The following is a 23,369-nucleotide window of genomic DNA, read 5'->3' as shown; positions in this document are numbered from 1 at the left end:
GAGACTTGCAGAGGGAGCTGACCTGGGAGCTGCACGGACCTGAGGAGAGAGAAGGGAGCTGACAGGAGCTGCAGGAAAGGTAAGTAACAGCTTCCTGCCAGCCCCCTCCTACACAGTGCACACCACTGGACCACCAGGGAGTGAGAGCCCCCCTCCCTGGCCAACTAACAAGCAGGGAGGGGGGACAAATAAAAATAAATACAAATATTAATAATAAAAAAAATAATAATATAAAAAAATAAAATAATATTAAATTAATAATAATTAAATAATAATGAAAAAAATACCCACCCCCCACCAAGGCTCTGCATCACACACACTGCACTCATACACACACGCACACACACTGCATTTATACACACACTGCATTCATACTCACACTGCATTCATACACACACACACTGCATTCATACACACACTACATTCATACACACACACACTGCATTCATACACACACTGCATTCATACACGCATACACACACACACTGCATTCATACACACACACACTGCATTCATACACACACACACACACTGCATTCATACGCGCACACACACTGCATTCATACACACACACTGCATTCATTATATACACACACTGTAAATAAATATTCAATTAATATAATTTTTTTTAGGATCTAATTTTATTTAGAAATTTACCAGTAGCTGCTGCATTTCCCACCCTAGTCTTATACTCGAGTCAATAAGTTTTCCCATTTTTTGGGGGTAAAATTAGGGGCCTCGGCTTATATTCGGGTCGGCTTATACTCGAGTATATACGGTACATATTCAGTTAATGTAAAGTTGAAATGATTTCTAGAGGAGTGAGCATATTCCTAGCCTTTATTATGCAATGAGGTGGTGGCTGACTTGTTAGGAATTACAATGTTATTTTAAGTAATTGTGAACATACCAAAACAACAATGACTTGTGTTGATGGAATGTTTTAATTTTGTTTATTTCTTTTTTTAAACCAACATAGGATTAAACTAGCAAAACATTTAAAGAGATGCTCCAAGTTGGATAGACCTTGATTTTTAAAGCGGCACTGTCACCCACCTCCCCTACTGCTAATATTGGCTGTATTGGAATTTCACTGAAATTCCAAACCAATTAATAGATTTACTGCAACAAAGTAGGGACTACATTTTCTCTGTATTTTTCCTACCACCATCAAGAAGTGTTAATTCCCCAGCCGTCATCCGTGACTGCTGCATGGAATTTTCTGTATCTATGGAGGTCCTCCATATAGATCAATGCTGTACTCGCATGTGTGTGAGGTAAGTAATGACATCGGCTCCTGGCAGCTTAAACTGGACAGAAAAAGATGGTGGTGCCTGCGAGTTATAGTGTCAAATAAGTTGAACTCGCCTTTCCTGCCCCATCCCCAGCCACCAGCGATCTCACTGTCAGGGGTCAAGGCTTTAAAGTGATCTTTGCTCAGATCAGTGAGTGGCTCAACTATTAGTTACAATGGAACCAGTCAAAGGGAAATTATAGTGCTAGGAAAACAAAAACTATAGTGCCCCCGCCCCATGCTGCAGAATAAGTTAAAAACCCCTTCTGTCACTTATCTGAGTCCAGCGCTGGTGTCCCTCGGCACTGGCTCGAACTCTGCCTCTGCTCTTCCCCGCCCACGTCATCCTTCGGGGGAGACCTAATGTGCATACGTGGCAATGGCCGAACTCGCATTAGGACTTCCCCTGTATTTAAGCTTTTTACAATGCTTTCATATGGGGTTTCGGGTGATGCTGGACATCCTAATGCATAGTGTGAGGACTCCAGCGTTAGGCGACCAAAAGATGTCTATTGACCTGGATGTCCCTCTAGTGGCTATCTGCTAGACAGCCACTAGAGGTGGAGTTGACCCACAAAGGTAATTACAAAAACTGCAATAATATCCTTTGCAGGGTTAAGGGACCTATGAAAATGCACCCAGACCACTTCAATGAGCTGAATTGGTCTGGGTGCCTATAGTGTCCCTTTAAGCATTTGCAGCTATTCCATAGGATTAGTTACATAGCTGAAAAGAGGCTTGCGTCCATCGAGTTCAGCCTTCCTCACATATGTTTTTGCTGTTGATCCAAAAGAAGGTAAAAAACCCAGTCTGAAGTGCTTCCAATTTTGCAAAGAACTAGGAAAAAAAATCCTTCTTGACCCCAAAATAGCAGTCAGATGTCTCCTTGGATCAAGCAGCTATTACCCAAATAATTAGAAATTATATCCCTGTATGTTATGTTTTTGCAAGTATTAATCCAATTGCAGTTTAAACATCTGTAATGACAAAACCACCTCTTCAGGCAGAGAATTCCATATCCTTATTGCTCTTACTGTAAAAAAAACATTTTCTTTGCCTTAGATGAAATCTTGTTTCTTCCAGCTTAAATGTGTGACCTCGTGTCCTATGTATAGCCCTGTTTATGAATAGATTTCCAGATAAAGGTTTGTACTGGCCCCAAATATATTTGTATAATGTTATCATATTCCCTCTCAGGCGCCGTTTTTCCAAACTAAACATATTTAATTTTTTTTATCTTTCTTCATAACTAAAATGCTCTATTCCTTTTATCAATTTTGTAGCTCGTCTCTGCACTTTTTCTAGTGACATGATATCTTTCTTTAGAACAGGTGCCCAAAATTGCACAGCATATTCACGGTGTGGTCTACCAGCGATTTATAAAGAGGCAAAATTATATTTTCATCCCTATTTATATATGACAAAACCTTACTGGCCTTAGCAACTGCAGATTGACATTGCATATTGCTGCCTAATTTGTTGTCTATAACAATTCCCAAATCCTTCTCGAGTGTGGTTATCCCTAGTTCACTACCATGTAGGGTGTAAATTGCTTGTGCATTCCTAACCCAGAAGTGCATAACTTTGCATTTCTCTATGTTACATTTCATCTGCCATTTTAGTGCCCAGTCCCCCCAATCTATCCAAATCCCTCTGCAGCAGAGTAATATCCTGCTCACATTTTATTACTTTACAAAGTTTTGTGTCATCTGCAAACACTGATACATGACTTTCAATGCCTAGATCATTTATAAATATGTTAAATAGAAACAGTCCCAAAACAGAACCCTGAGGGACACCACTTACCACTTTTGTCCAGCCTGAAAATTTACCAAGTTACATTGATGTCTAAGCTAATAGCAGCAGCACTGAGACAGATCTATCCATAGTTTTGTAAAAGGAGCTGTCGGATGCTACTGCACTTGACCATGGCTCAGACTCCTTTTCAGGAGCCTTCCCTTTCTCATAATGTACATGTAAATGTACATGTACAAGGAAGTATATGATCTCTGCTTGTGTCCTTTTTTGTTTGAGGCAAAAGGTCTCAAAATATGATGGGAGACAAGAACCTGTCTACCATTCATGAGAATTACATTAATTTGGTGCCATGTCCTTAATGACAATATGAGTTGTGCGTTCTGAAAAAAAAATAATATATATTGTTTGATTGTTTGTATTCTTATATCTTGAAGGCATCATAAAGGACAAAGAAAGAAAACTGGAAGATGAAATGGCTGGCCCACGTTCCTCTCAATGTGCATTCATTGGATCCCTTCTGTGGGAACGCACTTTGCCATATAATGAGATCGAGTATGTTGATCTGGATGAGTTTCTGCTGGAAAATGGTCTTCCACCTAGTCCACCTCACCAGTCTTTTTCACCAGCTAATCTGACACCACCTCCATCCAACCAGTCAGTGGTTGATCTTAGCAGACCAGCATCCTGCGCATCTTCTACCTCTGCTTGTTCCTCCCCAGTGCAAAGCATGATTGGTAGTGAATTTGAGCACTCAAGTGCCAAAACAGGTACTGTAGTTTGTAATATTATCCATTTTACATGTATCATTTAGATTTCTATATATTGTCTCAAATTAGAAATGTGTAGTATTGTTACCGAGTAAACTAGCAGAAGCCAAACACAGAGAAATGGATGCCTGTCTTCAGGAAGTACGAATTCTTTATTAACATACCGATCGGGCCTCATAGGAACTCCTGATCCAAAAATATCTGAGAGACCAACACATTGTGTACATTCCTTATATAGCACTATAACGCCTCCCATTAATAGCTACACCCACATATACCTTTAACCAATCAATGAGCAGAATATAGACTTGTACATCTGGTCAAACCACATGGCTCATCCAAGACAAAGGAAATAAGTGCAATTTCAGTTCCTGCATTCCTGCACATGCTCAGTACATTGATGACAGTATCCTAACTACGTGTAGCTAACTAACTGACACAACATACACAAATGCCACATGGAAATCATGGCCTACTAAATTTACATTCACCGAAATTCCACCACAGTATAACAACAGAGTGAGTGCAGAACAAAAGAATAGCTTTATGTTTGTTCTGTCATCAACATATGGAGGACAAGGTTCACTTCGAATAAATGAAATACTTTATGCAATTTCTAGAAAATCTATCATTTACACACTACACTTTAACTTTGCAGCATGGTATTCTCAGATTCAACTACCTTTACTGAGGTATAGAAGCATCAAGGAAGCTGGAATAAAAGCTGGTAAAGCCAGATTAATGTAGGGGCTTTTAGAGTAGCCGCTCCGGACCAATATTTTCAAGAGGTCCAGAGAAGATGCAGCATAAAAGTTGTTTTTTTCCACCTTTTACTCTTCCACATGAGCAGCCCTCTCTACTTGTTTTCTATTGAAAGTGTCTTTATTTATTAATGGCTTGACAGTCAGCAGCTATGTCAGTTATGTAGCATTGCAGTCACAAAAGAGGGAGAATAAGGAGGTAGCATGAAACTATGATAGCTGTGCAATATGTCACACATGTAGTCAAAACCAGCTACTATGACAATGGAAATGTGAGTGGCATTCCAGGGCACATGAGTGCCATGATGGTGAGCTGCCAACCAGATCTGCATTTTCAACTTTCTAAGATCTGCACAGCAACCTGGAATGTGGAAGTAATGCGACCATATATCACATTTTTCTTATATATATTTATGGAATATTAGTGTAGTGATATAGTTTATGGATTTATATCCACATGTTATAAAGGGACACTGTAGGCACTACAAAAGTTACATCTCACTGAATTGATTATAGTGTACAGGGTTCTCTGAATGTGTGTCCCTTCATTTTTTTGTTTGTGCTTTAACAATCTTTCTTTATATATTTACAATATTAACAATATTTCTTTATATATTTTTAGTCATAAAATGAAAAAGACAGTTCACTTGGAAAATGTAGAAACGGTTTTGTTTCACAAGTTTCATTGTGGAACAGTTGATTGGCATTGCTCATCTATGGTAACTAAATGAATATGGTTTATTCACTTTTTGGCATTGTTGGATTTTCTTAATTTTAAGAATATTCAAATCTGTATAGTTTAAAAGACAACTGTCACTTTTTTGGAAACTGTACCATTTAGTAAAATATTGAGATTTACCTTTCACTTTTTTTTAAATGATGTGATGCTCCATTGTCTTTTCAATTTACATTAAAGATTTAGCAAATTACACTACAAGGGCACACCTAGCAAATGTACAGGAGGCATTAGAAAAAAAAATAGTTTAAAGGAACACTGCAAGCACCATAACCACTACAGCTCACATTAGTGGTTATTTTGCCAGGGGCAGGGGAGGGCTGGCAGCCTTAGGCCTGGGGGGCAAAACCAGTCAAGTGGCCCATTCCACCACCAAATCAGTGCAATGGTGCCCACCTTTTCCTGGTTTTATAACGGATATTGATGTTATGCTAATCAGCAGCTCTTTGCCATACCCGCTCCTTCACGGCTCTGACTTTCAATGTTGTCAGAGTGCAGGCTGAGAATCTCTGAGCCTGTGCTCCGACTCACTAACTGAGCGCCGGAACCACGAGGGAGAGGCTATAATCTGACTGCACCTACTGCTGGTGCGCACCAGTGGACCACCAGCGAATCGTTTAAATTGAATATGCTGGTGTACCCAACTTGTGAGCTGTGTGACTGCACAGCTTGCACACCCCAACGGCTGGCCCTGCTGACACACACTGATGTTACTACTTAGACATCCCTCAATATTGATACAGACATCAGAGTAAATTTCTAAAGATTTGCTTACCGGATTTGTTGTAAGATTAAATCATGCCTCCTCCTCTCTCTCTCTCCCATGCACTGCTCTGTAGGCTGGGAGGAAGAACAATCTCCCAGCACAGCGGCACCTGTGGCTGCATGGGGAACAGCTGAATTTGCCGCCCCCCCCCCCCATGTGACATCACAATGCCCCACCTATATGATCTGCCATATGAACTAACGCCAGTGCTGCACACAGTGTGTGTTTACATTAAAAAGCCTGCAGGGACCGGCTATAGACTCTAGAACCACTTCATTAAGCTGCAGTCGTTCTGGGGACTATAGTGTGCCTTTAATGTGAGGTAAATTAGAGATTAGTGTCACTGATAATATACTAGATTGCCTACTTACAACCAAATGAGGATGATGATGGGCTGCAGTTTGGCTCCACTGGTCTGGTGTAGAACAGGATCTCTGGAGGCTGTTTGCAACTGTGGTCACAAAATTCAATGTTCTGAGAGAATTGGAAGCAGCTCCATTTTTGGGGGGCCCCTTACACAGTTCAAGGTCTGGGACCCAGGGCCTGACGGTGAGTATGCCCACAAGGCCCACTCATAAGTCCACTTATATGTTCCACCCACCCATGAGTTTGCTCACAGGGAGTGGAGTGTGTAGGGGATGTGTTATGTGTTATTGTAGAGGATCTAATATGTGTGCTTATGTTATGTAGTGTATAGGGATACCAGTTTGTGCAGGTGATGCAGTGTGGTTGTGTGTAGTGGAAGCAGTGTGTATTTGTGTATAAGGGATGTATTGTGTGTTTCTGGTTGTGTGTAAGGGATGCATTGTGTGAATCTGTGTTTGTATGCTTAAGGGATGCAAGGTGTGTGTCTGTAAGTGTGTGCATTGAATGTGTGTAAGAGATGCATTGTGTTTCTGTGTGTATGTAAGAAAAGCAGTGTGTGTCTCCATGTTTGTGTAAGGGTTTGCATTGTGTGTTTCTGTGTATGTCTGCAAAGGATGCATTGTCTTTGTGTGTAAGGGTTGCATTGTGTGTGTGTAATGGATGCATTGTGTGTTTCTCTGTGTGTAAGGGAAGCATGTTGTGTTTCTGTGTGTGTATGGATGCATTGTGTGTTTCTGTGTATGTATAGGGATGCATTGTGTGTGCGCGTAGTGTGAAAGAGCTCCCTGTCTTGCCCCCTGTCCTATGGAGCTGTCCCTTAGAGCTCTCCCCTGACCCTTAGTGGTCTCTCCTCTTCCCCACCCTCCGCTAGCGGTCTCTTCTCACTCTCACCCACCCTCCCTGTGCTCTTCTCATCCACCCTCCATGTGTTCTTCTCACCTCCCCCCTCCCTGTGTTCTCCTCACCTCCCCCTCCCTGTGTTCTCCTCACCTTCCCCTCCCTGTGTTCTTCTTACCCCCTCTCCTCCCTGTGTCCTCCTCATCTCCCCCTCCCTGTGTTCTCCTCACCACCCACCCTCCCTGTGTTCTTCTCAGTCCCCCCTTCTCCTCATCTCCCCTTCTCCTCACCCTTACTCCCCCCTCCTCCTCCTTCTGTTACTCCCCCCTTCACTTACTCTCTCCCCCCTTCATTTACTCTCCCCCCTTCACTTACTCTCTCCCCCCTCCCCCTCCTTCACTTACTCTCCCCCCCTTCACTTACTCTCCCTCTCCTTCACTTACTCTCCCTCTCCTTCACTTACCCCCCTCCTTCACTTACTCCCCCCTCCTTCACTTACTCTCCCCCCTCCTTCTTCACTTACTCTCTCCCCCCTCCTTCACTTACTCTCCCCCCTCCTTCACTTACTCTCTCCCCCTCCTTCACTTACTCTCCCCCCTCCTTCTTCACTCTCTCCCCCTCCTTCACTTACTCTCTCCCCCCCTTCACTTACTCTCTCCCCCCTTCACTTAGTCTCCCCCCTCCTTCACTTAGTCTCCCCCCCTCCTTCACTTAGTCTCCCCCCCTCCTTCACTTAGTCTCCCCTCTTCCTCCTTCACTTAGTCCCCCCTCCTCCTTCACTTAGTCTCCCCCCTCCTCCTTCACTTAGTCTCCCCCCTCCTCCTTCACTTAGTCTCCTCCCCTCCTTCACTTAGTCTCCCCTCCTCCTCCTTCACTTAGTCTCCCCCCCTCCTTCACTTAGTTTCCCCCCTCTTCACTTAGTCTCCCCCCTCTCCTTCACTTAGTCTCCCCCCTCCTTCACTTAGTCTCCCCCCTCCTTCACTTAGTCTCCCCCCTCCTTCACTTAGTCTCCCCCCCTTCACTTAGTCTCTCCCCTCCTTCACTTACTCTCCCCCCTCCTTCACTTAGTCTCACCCCCTCCTTCACTTACTCTCCCCCTACTTCACTTTGTCTCCCCCCCCTCCTTCACTGAGTCTCCCCCCCCCCTTCACTTACTCTCCTTCACTTACTCTCCTCCTCTCCCCTGTAGCGTGGCCGAGCTCCTCTCTGGTCCGCGGTGGCCGGCCGGAGTGATAGGAAGGTGCACACTCAGACTGCTGACTACACACACAGACAGACTGCTTAGTACATACAGAGAGTGCTGAACACATACACACAGTCCGCTGAATACAAACACACACAAACATACACACAGACTGCTGATTACATACACAGTTCGCTGAATACACATACAGACTGCTGAACACAGACTGGTGAATACATACAGACTGCTGAATAAACACACACTACAGTGAGGGGTGCAGTGTATGTGTTTGTGTGTGACGGGTGCTGTGTGTGTGGGTGTGGAGTGCTTTGTGTGTGTGTGTGTGTGTGGAGTGCTTTGTGAGTGTGTGGAGTGCTATATGTGTGTTGGGTGCTCTGTGTGTGTTTGAAGGGTGCAGGTAGCAAATGTTTTTTGTTTTTCTAATACTAATATACATTAAATAAACCCCCCCCGCAGGGGAGATCAAAGGATAAAAGGGGTAAAACGTACCTTTTTCCAGCGCTGGGCGGGGAGCTCTCTGCCTCCGTTCCGCCCCGTCGGCTGAATGCGCACGCGCGGCAAGAGCTGTGCTCGCATTCAGCCGGACACATAGGAAAGCATTTACAATGCTTTCCTATGGACGCTTGCGTGCTCTCACTGTGATTTTCACAGTGAGAATCACGCAAGCGCCTCTAGCGGCTGTCTGTGAGACAGCCACTAGAGGCTTTGGGGGAAGGCTTAACCCATTTATAAACATAGCAGTTTCTCTGAAACTGCTATGTTTATAAAGAAATGGGTTAACCCTAGCTGGACCTGGCACCCAGACCACTTCATTAAGCTGAAGTGGTCTGGGTGCCTAGAGTGGTCCTTTAATGCTGAATTGAATGATGTCACGTAAGGAATTTAAACACTATAACCAGTTTAATGAGATAAAGCAGATACAGCACCTAAAGTATCCCATTAATGAAGAAATGTTGGTGTATAGATCATGCCTTAGCAGTCTCGCTGCTCAATCCTTTGCCATTTAGGCGTGAAATCACATTTGTTTCAGTTTTTTCTGCCCATTTCATACCTAGGCTATTAATAGAGCAGTGGATAAGACATTCTAAATTAAACATACTGTGCAAAGGAAGGGGAGGTGTTACTAGTGCTACGTAAAGAAATTGACTTAACTCCTAAATTTCACACACACACACACATATATATATAAATAGATAGAATTTCTAATTAGATGGCTGCACTCTCGGTCTTTAAATAAAATTCAATACTTTATTATAATTCCATTAAAAATCAACGTTTCAGTCCCCCTAGGGAATTTCCCTCAGGATTATAGATCCTGAGGAAAGTCCCCTAGAGGGACTGCAACATTGATTTTTAATGGAATTATAATAAAGCATTAAAATTTTTTGGGAAGACTGAGAGTGCAGCCATCTATACACAAATACATAAATGTTAAAGAAATGTCCAAGCATCATGCAGTGTGCTGTAGTAGTTATGGCACCAAGAGTGCCCTGGTTCTCCCCACCATTGTAAGTAGTCAAACCATTCAGAAAGTTTTTTACTTCTTATCTGGGGTTCACTGGGCACCATTTGCTGCCTCCAAAACTAATGACGGAGTGTCATAAACTCTCTGTATGAATTAAGTCCTGCAATGCAAGGCTATTTTCATTGGCTGAGCACTATCATCTGACACCCTTAGCCAATGAGCTATCCTTGCACTGCATGGATTAGCTCAGGAGAGCTAACAGAAGCTCCTGCATAGAAGCTTTTAGCTCTTTGACTGATGTATTGGTAGACCACAGGTAAGAAGTCAAACCTTTCAAAAACAATTCCACTACTTACAAATGTGGTCACCAAGGCACAACTGGTACCATAACCAGCATAGCATTTTCTTTTCAATATAAGGCAGAGGTAGACACAACCATTTCGTAGTACTGTACAAATACAAGATTTTTAAGTCGCTTGCTGTGCCAGTCCTATTTTTCTTAAATTGAGGTGTGTATATTGCCGTATTCTGCTCCTGTTATTTATGAGTGCTGCTGTTGTTTTATAATGTTGTTTTTGTGTGGGCACAGTATGTGGGCTGTTATATTGTTTATGTTCATGTGTAGTTTGTGGTATTGTGTATGATACCTATGAATTTGAGCTGTATATGGGGGCTTCTGGGGATTGTGTGTGTGTGTGTGTATGGATTGTCAGTGATGTTCTTTTGTGGAGACTGTGTGTGGGCTGTTTGTATTATTTGTATGAGGGGTAGGCAGTTCTGTGTATATCTAGCAGTGTGGGTGGCTTACCAGGGGTCCAGTGGGGACCAAGCTACCAGCTACTGGTCAAGGGCAGAAGCGGCGTGCTCCACTCCAGTGCGGATTCCCTTTCACAAGCGCTGGGAGGAAGTGCTGCAATCCATAAATGGAAGATTGTCCTCCACCTGCAAACATCGCTCAGTCTGCACTAGCAGATTTCTGATGTTCCACTGGGACTCCTGATAGGCCAGAGCCTGTTTGTCTCTGACAGCCTTGACTGCCGTGCAAAAGAACATTGAGTGCCATGTATGGCACACGTGCCATAGGTGGCTGAACCTTAAAATATAGGGGATAAATAAAAAGATTTGAAAAAACTGGAAATTGACCATTCTGTTTTAATTTGCTTCATGCATTTATTTTTTAAGACATACAGGTTTTGCCAGGTTTATTTACAAAAGTCAAAAAATACTTTTGGAAACTACAATAATACGTAACAGTCTTTTCTATTATTACGATTATTATAACAACCAAATTAAAAATATAATGCTGAATATTTAACCATTGAATAAATCAGTGATCAAATAGGAACAAAAAGAGTTACTGGTAATTGCATCCAGTTGTACAGTTTGGCAGAAACAAAGTGTGTTCCTATTCTTCTGGCAAGCACATGGAGTAAAGAGAGAGGCCAAGACTGTCTATTATTTTGAGTTTAAAAGAAGGAAACTCACCCCAACCACAAACACGTAACCGGTTTGCCATGTTGTGCCAGCCAGAAATGCCACTGTTTGTGCACAGAGAAATTGCATCCTAAGCTATGAGCTGGAACACTAACAAGACATTTATTCTGTTGTATTCACATAAATGGAAGGGGCCAGTGTCATACTGATAAGGATGTATATCTTATGATGTTCAGTCCAAACTACATGTCAATGGGGCACATTATATTTTAATTTTTTTTTTTTGCAAACACTCCTTATCCAACCACACATGCATTCCATATATCATATTGCTTTGAAATGTTAAATGAATTCTGTAATTGCGCTTTATGTGACAAGTGGTTTGTTGTTCGTGACTTTAATTTGAATAAACTGGAAATATCTGTGGACAATAATATTAGTATGTTGCTGAAACACAGTATTGTGCAGTTGGTTTGATGATTACTTTAGTTTTGGACTGACATGCACAGTGTTATCCTGTATTCCAGACAGTTCTAGGTAGATATGTAAATTCTTTGCCCAAAATAATACTGGGAAACTCATTTTCCTAGCCGTCTATATCTCTAGGCTTGTTATATTAGAATTTGCAAGTCCCTGTTGAATTCTATACAATTAACAGTTTAGTAAATAGCCCTGTTATTAATTATTGTAATCATCACACATTGTCTAGTGGATATATTACAGCATGCATTAACATACAGTCTTCTTTTTGCCTTTTGTAATCCACATAATAGTTTATAATGTGACAGGAAGGGAAAGCTCCCCTCCTGTTTTATTATTTTATTGGCTCCTCCCAGAACCTGTGTCTAAAACGTGAGACAGACTAAGCAAACGACTGCTGCTAGCAATAGTGAAGAACAGTCCACGTGCCGCTCTATCGTTCATTCTCATGATGCAAATCTCAGTTATGGTCTGCATTTATACTCAAAACGGCAGGGTGGAACAGATGGCAAGAGGCTTACAGCTGCGTGTTTGTGCGTATGTGTATGTAAGGGGGAAAAGCAACAGAGGGAAGAGTGCCTGTGTATGTGTGTCTATCATATTTTTTGACAATAAGTTTATGTAGAACAGATAATTGATATGCCCCAGTCTGGATGTATGTGTACTGCCTAATTTCCAGTAATAGGCTTTTTGCATATTTTTCCTATCTGATATTCAAAACATACTTATTTATATTGGTGATGTGGAGTAAGTTATCAAGACCAATGGTCAGATGTGTTTGAAGCAGAATACAAGGGACATTTTGTTTGTGGGCGAGATTGGCATTTTGTGCGCAAAGCATAGCAGACCTTTTCTGTGTTACAGCTTTCAAGCAATTTCTTAAAGGAACATTCAAAGTACCAGTCTTTTACTAGTCTTTTAGCCAGGGAGTGTGGCCCCCTGTGATGGAAATTATCATCTAGCATCAAAGGGGTTAGGGATTATAGGATAAGTGAGACCCATGAAAGGTTAATCAACCAATCATGCAGGCGTATTTGTATAAACATAAAGGGTTAATTAGTATCAAATCTAGACATTGGGATCTTAAGGATTAAGCCTTTTGTCATCGTAAGTGTGAGCTCTGAGGATCATTGAGGCTGTTGTGGTTCACAACAGCCTCGGAGATCCTCAGAGATAACACTTACGGTGATGGTAAGGATAACACTTACGGTGATAGTAAGGATTAACCCTTAAGATCCCCTTTTCTATGTTTGATTCAAAAACAAAACATAATCTTTGTGTGAAAAGAGAGTATTTTAAAAAGGGTTTTGTAATTGGGTTGGTGGGACTGAAAAGGTTAATTTGCATGTTTTACTGTTTGTATGCAATTCTCCATTTCATGGCTTTCTGAGCAAAAATCCCAGCCAACTGTGAGTGCACCTTTCCCTTCTGCAACACGTTACACATCCTGGAGCATTAATGGGAAACTGTTGTGCCTGCTGGCATTCAAATGCCTGCTAGTGTTCAGGTGTGTGTCTCTCCAGCTTAGGGGATTGGAATTCTGTTACTTTTCAGGGTAGTTAGCTAAAGAAGTGATATTTGAAGGTTGTCTTGTGATTCATTATGGCAGGGCTTGGCAAGTTTGCTTGGAATCTCGAAGTCCGCTAAAAAAGTTAGGAGCCAGGTTTTTTTAGACTTACAAAGCTTTATTTTCAAGAACAAATTTTTTTAGAGGGACACTATAGTCACCAGCACAACTACAGCTTCTTATATTTGTTCTGATGAGTAGAATCATGCCCTTCAGGCTTTTTGCAGTAAACACTGTTTTTTTCAGAGAAAATGCAGTATTTACATTACTGCCTAGGGATAACTCCACTGGTCATTCCTCAGAGGCTACTAGAGGTGTTTCCTGGGGCAGTGCTGCAAACTGTGCAGTACTGCCATTCAGTGTCCCCACGCCCTGCATGCAGACACTGAACTTTCATCATAGAGATGCATTGATTCAATTAATATGTATGCAGAGATGCTGATTGGCCAGGGCTGTGTTTGACTTGTGCTGGTTCTGCCCATGACCTGCCTCCTTGACAATCTCAGCCAATCCTAGGGGGAACCATTGTGATTGGCTCAGACCACCATGTCTGATGCTGTCAGCAGACAGCAGGGAGGTCAGAGGCAGACAGCTACAGACTTAAATACAAGTAAGATTTTACTATATTTAGGGAGGCAAGAGAAGGCCCGGGAGGATAGATGGTGGTTTTAACACTATAGGGTCAGGAACACATGTTTCTGTTCCTGAACCTGTAGTGTTACTTTAATGTAGTGGTTCTGGTGTCTATAGTCTGTCCCTGCAGGCTTTTCAATGTAGACACTGCCTTTTCAGAGACCCACAATCCCTGATTTGACACTCAGAGACACACACATACTGATACTGACACACACATTTTATACACATACACTTACAGATTATTATTTTTTAAATTTTATTTTAATGTAGGTCCACCCAGTATCTCTACATTTTCCTCTTGTTCAATAAACCAGTAATGTTGTCAAGTGTTTGGGTACAAAGTTTGGAGAGTCATTTATCTCTCCATCCCGTGATTGGCTGATTTTAGGTGTTACTGTAAAAGCTCAGTCTGCTAGGTCAGTAGTGCTATGGTACCAAGTTGTTGCAATAGCTTGTGGAGCTCCCTGGTGGCCCTGTGAAGAAATGCATGCTGTAGCAGGTTCATCTCCAGGTTTGGAGACTGGGCACCCTGATCCTGTTGCATATTGTCAATTAGTGATGTTTAAAAAGGATATTTCATATGAGCAGATAAAACAAAACACAATAGCTTATTTTAATATCTACATACCTAGGCTTGTGGCCATACATATCTAGATTATGAAGAATAGTTGCGTTCCAATAAGTCTTATAAAGTTAATGCACTAAAATAATGAAAAGATACCTCAGAATGTCAAAGTGACTTCCAAATGCCCCATACTGATGGCCTATTGGGTGTATTTGCCAAGCCTAGGTGGAGTGGCATTAAAAGGGAACTTTTGGTCCTGAAAATAACACTATTTTTTTTTTGGGGGGGGGTCTTTAACCCCTTAAGGACACATGACGTGCCTGACACGTCATGATTCCCTTTTATTCCAGAAGTTTGGTCCTTAAGGGGTTAAAGGGACACTCCAGGCACCCAGACCACTTCTGCTCATTGGAGTGGTCTGGGTGCCAACTCCCACTACCCTTAACCCTGCAAGTGTAATTATTGCAGTTTTTTATAAACTGCAATAATTACATTGCAGGGTTAACTCCACCTCTAGTGGCTGTCTACTAGACAGCCACTAGAGGGAACTAGAGGGAACTTCCTGGAAAATCTTTGCTAGAGCGTCGCTGGACGTCCTCACGCTGTGTGAGGACCTCCAGCATTGCTCATTTCCCTATAGGAAAGCATTGAAAATCTTTTTCAATGCTTTCCTATGGGGAGCGCTAATGCATTGCCGCGCATGCGCATTAGGTCTCCTCGGCCGGTGGGCGGGATCAGTCTCACCCACCGGCCGACGGAATCAGTAGCGGAGGAGGAGACAGCGACGAGGGACATCGTCGCTGCCTCAGGTAAGTGACTGAAGGGGTTTTCACCCCTTCAGCAACTGGGGATTGCAACTCGGGATTGGGGGGTGGGAGGGAGAGGGAACCTTCAGTGCCAGGAAAACGTATTGTTGGCACTGGAGAACAGTGTGACCCTTTGTCCATCCCCATTTGATGTAAGAGTGAAGTTATATAAAGATTACTTCCCTCGTTTCCAGTGCCGAGACCACTGCTGCAGCCACCCACTCCATTTTCGTCAGCATGCCTGAAGGGTTAAAATAACAGGGTCACTGCACTCTGACCACTTCATTCAGATGCAGAGGTCTGAGTGCCTTTAGCGGTCCTTAACCCCTTAAGGACCAAACTTCTGGAATAAAAGGGAATCATGACATGTCACACGTCATGTGTCCTTAAGGGGTTAAATAGACACAGCTGTAATTTGTAAATGAGACCGCTTTTAGCTGAATTGCAAAAAACAAAAAAAAACTTTTATTTTCTTCCTAATGGCATTTATCATTGCTTTTTTGGAAACTTCAGGTTAGGAGGAAGGAAATGAAAAGGAGCTTTGTACACATACAGTAACCGGCAATAAGTACATATTTTATAATAGATGACAAGGGAAAAATTCAGAATGCTACAAAGCATAAAAAAAAAATAAAAAAACTTACAGCTTGCCATCCACCTGCAACATCCCCCAGTTAGTCGCCCACTGGACACAACAGGTATTAAAACAAGCAACAGTGTGTGTCTGTGTCAATGTGTGAGTCTATCTGTCAGTGTCAATCTATGTCTATCAGTGTGAGTGTATATCTGTTATGGTGTGTGTGTGTGTGTGTGTCTGCCTGTCGGTCCTGGTATGCGTGAGTGTCTGTCTGTCTGTCATGGTATTTGTTTGTCTGTCATGGTATGTATGTGTGTGTGTTTAGGTGACCAGACCCCTTCCATTCACAAGGGAATGGTGTTTTTACTCACCTTTTTTCCCCAAGACGTCCTGGTCTCCCCTCAACTGGCTCTGCCTCTATAACTGAGATTATCAAGCTTGATGATCTCAGCCAATCCAATGTTTTCCCATAGGATTGGCTGCAAAGCGTTGCACCAGTCAGCCTCTCTGCATAGAGATGGAGACTCTGAATCTAGGTGCTGCACACTCTGCTGGAGAAAGATCACTAAAGATGCGGATTGCTCCTTGACAAGACCGCTCCAAAAATACTTCTCTATGCAGCCTTAGTGTAAGAGAAAGACAACTTTTAGTTTCATTGTTAACTCTTGTTATCAATGAGGTGGGTAAGGCAGCCATGTATGTACATTTTTTAATATAGTTTTACATGTCTGTTTCAATTAAGAGTTATTATGGAATTATTTGATAATAAAACACATTTCTGCAGTAATGTCACTGTGTTGAAGAGTTTGCAGATTAGAAGATCTGTCTATAATTAGCAGAGTGAATCCATGCTGGATTAAATGATTGATTAGTTTGTTGATTGTATCTAAACCTGTATGTATTTAGAACAATAAACTCATTACTTCTTTTTTTCGCTATCTCAAATTGCAGTACATTCTATGACCTTTGCTAGTGCACACTTCATCTGCTCAAGATTATTCTGTAATTATTCAACATGTACCCGTGTTCAATTACACAAAACACAATCTCTTTATTATAGTGAGGGATTGTCAGATGAAAAGGGCTCAGTATAACAAGTTTGAAGTAGTTCAGGAGCATGTAATCCCTTGAGAGGTCAGGTAAAATTCCTTCTCTTTATCCTTTCCTCTTTTTTTTCCCTTTTCCTCTTCTAAATTGTAAGTTCTAACACTCACATTACTGAGCAAAGATAATTAACTACTGATATAATATTATTTTTAGAAAAAAAAATGCATATTTGCAAACTACTCAATATCTCTGGGTATAATCTGAATCTTGATGGTACTTAAGCCCTGAGGTTATAGCTTTCAGAGAAAACATGGATACATACGTAAATGCTTGTGATCTATTTAAATGGGTTCAAACTTATTCAAACTAGTATGGTCCAGGTGGCCAAATCCTTACATTCCATGTATGGTGTCAACTTTTCTTCGATCCTAAAGTTCATCTATAAGGGATGTAGATTCCTGTACAAAATTTAAGATATCCTAGCTTTGGCACTTGGTAGCAATAAAAATTATGTTACTATCAAGACCTTTCTTCAGCATCCCATGTGCCATGCTCAGACATCTTCAGTTTTTAATCTCCATTTACAAAGTTTAATTTGGGGTGGAAATACTAATATTGCAAAACAAGTGCTATTTTTACATAAATTCAGAAGTGGGTGGAAACCAATTTTTTTTAACAAATATTACATTTTTATTGTTTTCACAAAGTTATGCCTTAGATACAGTGATAATACAGTCGTACAATATTGATACTACAAGCGAATATGTTCCATGAATGTAGCCACATTTGGCTAACCGGACCAATGTCTATCAATTGCATACATGAATAAACACTCTTCAGTTGAATTGAGGTTCAATTACATATTCTGCATGTCATGTACGGTATGCAAACATATAACTCGGAAATTAAGTTTTGAAATAACGGAAAAAAGAAAGGAGAAGACTAGAGTTCCTGCCGTGCTTTTGTTCTTTGATGTCTGGTAGCGATAACTGTGCTCTTTACTATTGGACCAGTTATTCTTTATTCTCTGGCACGGGCTTGGAACAACTGTAACGTTAGCCTCACGTTACTTTAGCCAACTATGCCACAACTGCTCATGTTGCTGCACTTTCCCTTTCACTCTGAAGGCCATTTGTTCATATAGGCAGATTTTATCTAATCACTTTGAAATCTCCTCCAGGGTAGGGATCACCATGCTCTTCCGATGGAAGGTTATGGCTATTTTAGTAACCATTATTAGGTTAATAATCAGTGTGGCGTACGGGTTATAGCACAGAGTGGGCAGTATATGTAAAAGGTATCCCTCAGGTGTCAGTGGAAGGGAAATGGTGGGGGTCGTGCGAATGAGACCCTGTATGCATGTCCAGAGGGGCTTAAGTTCTAGAATGTCCCAGAAGATATGTGGCATTGTGCCTTGTGCACTCCCGCACTTCCAACAGGAAGGGGATGTGACAGACCGCCTGGCACCCTGACTGAGTGCCTCCGCCAATCCCTGCTTCCTAGTACCTCCAACTACTTCAAGGCACTCCACCAGACATCATCAGCACTGTAAACACTTAGCCGCCGCAGCTTGACTGGAGTCTCACTGTCCTCCACCCACCCTAGACCCAAGTCAGGGATCCAGCTTCCAGTGGGTAGACCTCTCCTACTCTAGAGAGTATAGCAGGATAGCTCTTACAAGAGCTATTGATATAGCTGGTATAGCTGTTCCCTACAATCACAAGATGAGGGTGAAGTTGAACTGTGTAATGGTAGCCACAACTGGCCTTATATGCAAGTCCCCATGCAATGGGTTTTCCATAACATATTCCAGGGGCATTCCCCACTGGACCTGAGAGGGGACTGTGTCAAAGTACACACTGTAATTACATTGCCTCTCAGGTCCAGGACTCTCCCACACAAAACAGGATAATCCCTCCCCTGTGCCTGAGAGATAATTGAGTCAGGAACTGTACTAAACTCAATTATCTACAGGCACAGAATTTTTTTTTTACAATAAACCGAAAGTACCCCCAAAACACATGGAAACCCCACAAAGTCATATCCCTTGATAGCCCCAATCTGTGGGACCAACATATCCAAAAAGCACTCAAATCGGTTCAGGGGTTCTGGATTTCCATGGATGTCATAATTTTAATTGACCGTGCACATGGTCCTATGCCCAAAACCGTTCCAGGGAATTGGGGCCAATGGTCGGTCTCTCTTTCTGGAGTACAAAAGTACATAAATCAAATAAGTTTTTAAAGGGACCATAGTTTTTTGGCAGAAGGCTGGCAAGCAGGCCCCTCCAAGAACACGTGGCAGAGGCATTTCTGCCACAGGGGATTCTGTATCATAGTTTTTAGCTAATTTATGAGGCAACAGGTACCAGCACATCGTAATTATGCTATATGCCTCCCACAGGGAGAGGCTCCTGGAGGCATTCCTGGTAAGGGAAATGGCCACCCGCCATTGCAGTAAAGTAAATTCCTTTCCAATATCCCTTTCCCACTGTACCATATATGCAAGTGTGTGTGATGTATCAGTATCACATAATGCGTTGTAGCAAAGGGACAGGGGTTTTACGGAACAGTAAATGTTGTGGGGAACAGGCCGTTGGGTGTAGTGCTGTCCCTTTGCCCTGACTAATAGCCTGTAAGATGTTTTTGACCCTCAGATAAAGCAAAAGGTCCTTGGAGGGTAGGGACAATTATTCTTTCAGGGTCGGGAATGACTTCAAATTGTTCTTACTATAACGGTCTCCTACACGCGAGATACCCCTCTCTGTCCATACATGAATCACAAGATTAGGGGAGTGGGCTTGTAAAGCTATGGTGGGGGCCAGCTTAAGTAATGCTTTGAGGTCTAATACCCCTGGGGCCCAGGCCCTCCAGGCTTTCAAAAGTATTAGTGTACTCATTAAGGTCGGTCTGTCTGGGGGAGTCGGGGGACACCCACCCACAGGGCATGGGTTACATGTATATGGTTTAGACAAGTGCTCTCAAAGGTGAGCAAGACAAGGGTCGGTTCTCCAGTTGATGCTCTTATCAGCCTCATTCCCTGTGCCAGCAAGGATGCCCGGTAGTATAACCGATCATCTGGCAAACCCAGGCCACCCAGGTTGTGGTGGAGGCCTAGAGTTTTATGTGATAATCAGAGGGGGGTTTCCTTTTCCATACATGTACCGATTGGAATCTCTTAATGAGGCGGGTCGGCAGTTCGATAGGGATGGTTCTAAACAGGTACAATATATGCGGTAGTATCATCATTTTTATAGAGTTTATGCGTTCTATCCATGACACCTCTAGGTCTTCCCATGTAGTCATTTGGGATTTGAGTTTGTGGAGCAGAGGTATGTGATTCTCTTGTGTAAGTGTGTGTATCAATTTGGTAAATGTTATCCCCAAGTAGGAGAGCGACTTCTTTCTCCAGTCGAATGCATATGTGCTTTCCAGTTGTGACGTGATTGTATTGTATGTGGTAATAGGGCTTGTGTTTTTTTCTGTGTTGTTTTTGAAATAGGATACTTCACTAAATCTAGCCAGTAGGTCAAGTAACTGCGGAAGGGACTGAGTCAGATTGGTTATGTACAGGAGGATGTCATTGGCAAACAGCGCCAGCTTTTGTTCACCATTTGGCATGGACATACCATGTATAAGTGTATTTTGTTCCATGTGCCGTATCAGAGGCTCCAGGCAGAGGATGAATATGAGTGGGCAGAGGGGACAGCCCTGTTGGGTACCATTGCGAATGTTGAACGATGTCGAGAGGAAGCCTGTGCTAAATACTTTTGCATAAGGGTTCTGATAGAGGGCAAGAATGCTGGTTATGAACGATAGGGGAATACCCATTTTGGTAAGTGTCAACTGTATGTCCCACCAATTTCATCGATCAAACGCTTTTTCAGCATCTAGTGCTAACATAATTCCCCCTTGGCCTGTGGAGTGTTGATGAAGTGCCTAGTGTTGTTGCTCACCTGTTTGCCTGGGACATAACCCGCTTGTTTGTCAGATATTAGAGCAGGAAAGAGTGGTTCGATCCTATTAGCTAGTAGTTTGGCATATAACTGGAAAAATGTCTTAAGTTGGCACTAATGGTCAGGGGTTTGTTCGTTTGAAAAGCGTGACTATAGTTACATAGCTGAAAAGAGACTTGCATCCATCAAGTTCAGCCTTCCTCACATATGTTTTTGCTGTTGATCAAAAAAAAAAGGCAAAAAAACCCAGTCTGAAGCGCTTCCAATTTTGCAACAAACCAGGAAGAAATCCTTCTTGACCCCAAAATAGCAGTCAGATGTGTTCTTGGTTTAAGCAGCTATTACCCCACTAATTAGAAATGATATCCCTGTATGTTATTTTTTTGCAAGTATTTATCCAATTGCAGTTTAAACATCTGTATGGACTAAAACCACCTCTTCAGACAGAGAATTCTATATCCTTATTGCTCTTACTGTAAAAAAAAAAACCTTAGATGAAATCTCCTTTCTTCCAGCCTAAATGTATGACCTCGTGTCCTATGTATAGCCCTGTTTATGAATACATTTACAGATAATGGTTTGTACTGGCCCCGAATACATTTGTATAATGTTATCATATCCCCTCTGAGGCGCTGTTTTTCTAAACTAAAGAGATTTACATTTTTTTACCTTTCTTCGTAACTAAAATGCTCCATTCCTTTTATCAATTTTGTAGCTCGTCTCTGCACTTTTTCTAGTGCCATGATCCTTCTTTAGAACAGGTGCCCAAAATTGCACAGCATGTTCAAGGTGTGGTCCTACCAGCGATTTATAAAGAGGCAAAATTATATTTTCATCCCGAGAATTTATGCTCCCATTTATACATGACAACATTTATAAATGACTATGAATGCTTCCAGCATTTCTGTAGGAATAGATCCTGTTTGTTTGATGTAGTTGAAGAGTTTGGTGATGTGTGGGGCTAGTGTAGGTCCAAGGTAGTAGTAGTTTGACAGCCCATCTGGACCAGGTGATTTGTGTTTAGGTAATGTAGTGATTGTTTTAGCTACCTCTTCATTTGTGAAGGGGGCATCTAGAATCGTTAGTTGTTTTGCTGTGATGGTTGGGATAAGGGTTTGGTCTAAGACTTGGTAATCTGCTCGTCAGAGGGTTGGTGCGAGTGTGGATCCTTGTCAAGCTGGTATATGCATAGTAGGAGGCAAGTTCCTCGACTATGTGTTGGGAGTTGTTCAGTTTGTCTCCCGTCTTGGAAGTAATATAGGGAATTTTCGAATGCAGATATTTCATCTTCAATCGCCTTGCAAGTAGCTTTCCTGCCTTACTGCCCGCTATGTAGTGAGTTTGTTTTAAGTATCTCATATGTTTTTCTGTCGTATTCAACAACTCCAGGTGTTGTGGACTACATCTTGATTGAGGTGCTTTGCCAGTATTATGGCTGTAAGAGCATTATGGGAGATGTAGTCCACAGCATCTGGAGTGCCAAAGGTTGCTTGCCCCTGTTATAGTATATAGTATTTATACTTGAGCACGAGGGGGAGTTGCCATCCCACCTTTTTGCACCCTATTTATATTGCTACATATTGTACTGAATTCGATGCCCCTATTTAAACTAACTATTTGACATAAATCCAGAGGTGAGTGGGAACCTATTTAGTCTACAACTACTTTAAAGATGTCGATTAAACCTAAGCCACTAGTGTCCAGTCATGCCCTGCACACTATTTCTTTGGGATTAATTCTCACCCTCATGCTGCTGCTGAAATCCTGGTGCCTCTGCCCTTCTATTAAAGATATGAGAAAGTAGAAAGTCTTGCACTTGGGTTTTAATTCCGTTTTTTCTTTGGCACAATGGCCCCAAACCTGTGGAGATATGTACCAAGTGCCACATGCGATGGAGTTGTTTCTAATTCAAAATACGGATTTAAAAAATGTCAAACTTTCCCTGGGACGCCTTTTCAGGGAGCAAGATTAGGACTGGTGGCATGATGCAGTGTTGCCCATATCTGGAAAGGAAGTGGTGTTCTGTACTGTCCTTGATTACTCCAGAAAATCGTGTGTGTGTGTGTACACCACAATAGATTTGAAATGAAACGACTGCTATGTAATTGAAGTGCAGGCCGTGTTAACCTCTACCACTTCCAGTTGAAGTGGTAGAGGTTTACACAGTGAGGGAGATTAAGCAAGCGTGGGATAGGCATAAGTCTATCCTAGACTTAAGATAAGACCAGGGACCAATGAAAGTACTGTATTTTTCGCTCCATAAGACGCACCTAGTTTTTAGAGGAGGAAACCCAGAAAAAAAATATTCTGAACAAACTGTCCCATAGTGTTTCTTAACACCCCCCCCT

General features: G+C 42.1%; 1 protein-coding gene across 1 annotated transcript in view; it reads left to right on the top strand.

Annotated features, from left to right (window-relative positions):
• The window catches only part of DBP (D-box binding PAR bZIP transcription factor), an 87,921-nt gene that overhangs the window by 10,148 nt on the left and 54,404 nt on the right, over positions 1-23,369 (top strand). The window contains exon 2 of the mRNA XM_063436431.1: positions 3,487-3,819. Within this exon, the coding sequence (XP_063292501.1) occupies positions 3,487-3,819 (333 nt within the window). The remainder of the gene's footprint in view (positions 1-3,486; positions 3,820-23,369) is intronic.

Source organism: Pelobates fuscus, chromosome 11 (assembly GCF_036172605.1).
Source record: "Pelobates fuscus isolate aPelFus1 chromosome 11, aPelFus1.pri, whole genome shotgun sequence".
Taxonomy (NCBI): domain Eukaryota; kingdom Metazoa; phylum Chordata; class Amphibia; order Anura; family Pelobatidae; genus Pelobates; species Pelobates fuscus.
The sequence above is the reverse complement of the archived record's forward strand: the minus strand, read 5'-3'. Positions and strand labels throughout refer to the sequence as shown.